Raw genomic sequence first — 2,131 nt, forward strand, 5'->3', positions numbered from 1 at the left:
ACAGGTACCTATATCCAACACGATCCCCTTCGGTGCTCGCATTGGGGGATCGTGTTGGATATAGGTACCTGTGTACAAGCTAGGGCGCGTACCATCTTTTACAAGAGCTATAGCAATAGACGTTTATCCAATACATCTACACACGGGTACCCCCGCTCCAGTTTAAATACGTTTTTGAATCAACATATCCGTTATTTAGTGATTTACTACGCATGCGCGGATGCGCATTTTAGCCTTGTGGAACATAGATAAAATCCTATAATATTTGCTAAGGTGGCAGACGGCCATATCCCGGGAAGCATATGCCCAGTATCTGTTAAAATGACGATTTTTGCGACGAATATATACACTTACATGTATCTGAGAGAATGCCACCAGAAACACTATGTCCGGGGTACCCTGCAATCTAGGGCGTTGTACCATCTTTTACAAGAGCCATAGCAATAGACCTTTATCGCAGAAATCTACACACGGATACCCCAGCGCCATTTTAAATCCGTTTTTGAATCAAAATATCAGTTATTTAGTGAGTTACTGCGCATGCGCGGACCCGCGTTTTAGTTTGAGCAACAAATATAACCTCCTACACTATTTTCTAATGTGGCAGGTTGTCATATCCTGGGTTGCATATGCCCAGTATCTGTTAAAATGACGAATTTTTGCGACGAATATATACACTTACATGTATCTGTGAGAATTCTGCCAGAAACACAATGTCCGGGGTTCCCTGCAAGCTAGGGCGTTGAACCATCTTTTACAACAGCCATAGCAGTAGACTTTTATCGCATAAATCTACACACGGGTACCCCAGCTCCATTTTAACTACGTTTTTTAATCAACATATCAGTTAGTTAGTAAGTTACTGCGCATGCGCGGACCCCCATTTTAGTCTTAGCAACAAATATAAAATTATAGAATAATGATGATGATGATGATGATGATGATGATGATGTAGATAAGGATGTAGATGATGATGTCTATGATGATGATGAGACAACATCTAGTGGAAATCCGGATACATTGCTATACAGGTAGGTACCGTTTTACGATGGTCAATTTTACGACTTTTCACATTAACAACCTTTTCAAAATTACCTAAAAAAAACGTTAATAACAAAAAAAATCGTAACTTAATAACACATCGCAGCAACGACTGTGAGTCCAAACACGCAATATGCGCTTCTTTTTTTTTTTTCGTGCTGCATTGTGGGTGGAATGATAACATTTAATTGCATTATAATTTGGTCTTGTTTTACGACTTTTCATTTTACGACTCAATTTTACTGGAGCCTAATCTTGTCGTAAAACGGAACCTACCTGTACATACGTTAATGTGCGAGAAACCGAAAGAAGAATGACATGGACGTCCAAACGAGAAGTTGTTTGTAGATCTATGCGTACAAACGCATCGTTTATCAAACTGTTTATGACATACTAGCGGGATACCCGGCGTTGCCCGGGGAAATCAGTGGCGTTACTCAGCTGGTGACCGCTTGGTTGAAAGGAAAATACCCCAAAAAATCTAACTATCTATCTAGCCATGCATCCATCCATCCAATTCCATGCCATCCCATCCCATCCCATCGCACCGCATCCCATCCCATATCCCATCTCATCCCATCTCATCACATTCAGTGCCATTCCATGCCATGCCATGCCATGCCATGCCATGCCATGCCATCCCATCCCATCCCATCCCATCGCACCGCATCCCATCCCATCCCATCCTATCCCATCCTATCCCATCCCATCGCACCGCATCCCATCCCATCCCATCCTATCCCATCCTATCCCATCCCATCGCATAAATGTTTCACTTTTTAACTAATTTTTCCTCTAGGCTGCGGAGTTCTCTAGTTATGCGCGAACACACAAATTCGGCTGAACAACTTTATATATATAGATACATACATCATACATTTCATTCTATAACATCTACATGTATAACTGTGTGAATACGATGATGTTTCGAGACACCGAGGAGATGAACACCCTTACGCTGAGAAAGGCTGTAAAATCTAAAAAATGTAAATGTAAAAGAAAAGCTGCGAAACCGAATAAATAAATAAACGATCAAACGAACGAAACAGCGAAAACGAGGAACGAAAACAGCGGAACGAAACAGCGAAAA

The 2,131-nt window shown here is 41.4% G+C and overlaps 1 protein-coding gene across 1 annotated transcript in view; it reads right to left on the reverse strand.

Moving 5' to 3' along the window:
• The window catches only part of LOC106816986 (cholecystokinin receptor-like), a gene marked incomplete at its 3' end in the record, with an annotated part of 5,638 nt that extends 5,350 nt beyond the window's left edge, over nucleotides 1-288 (reverse strand). The window contains exon 1 of the mRNA XM_014821632.1: nucleotides 261-288. Within this exon, the coding sequence (XP_014677118.1) occupies nucleotides 261-288 (28 nt within the window). The remainder of the gene's footprint in view (nucleotides 1-260) is intronic.
• Nucleotides 289-2,131: the final 1,843 nt, after the last annotated feature.

This window comes from Priapulus caudatus, unplaced genomic scaffold (assembly GCF_000485595.1).
Source record: "Priapulus caudatus unplaced genomic scaffold, Priapulus_caudatus-5.0.1 Scaffold1551, whole genome shotgun sequence".
Taxonomy (NCBI): domain Eukaryota; kingdom Metazoa; phylum Priapulida; class Priapulimorpha; order Priapulimorphida; family Priapulidae; genus Priapulus; species Priapulus caudatus.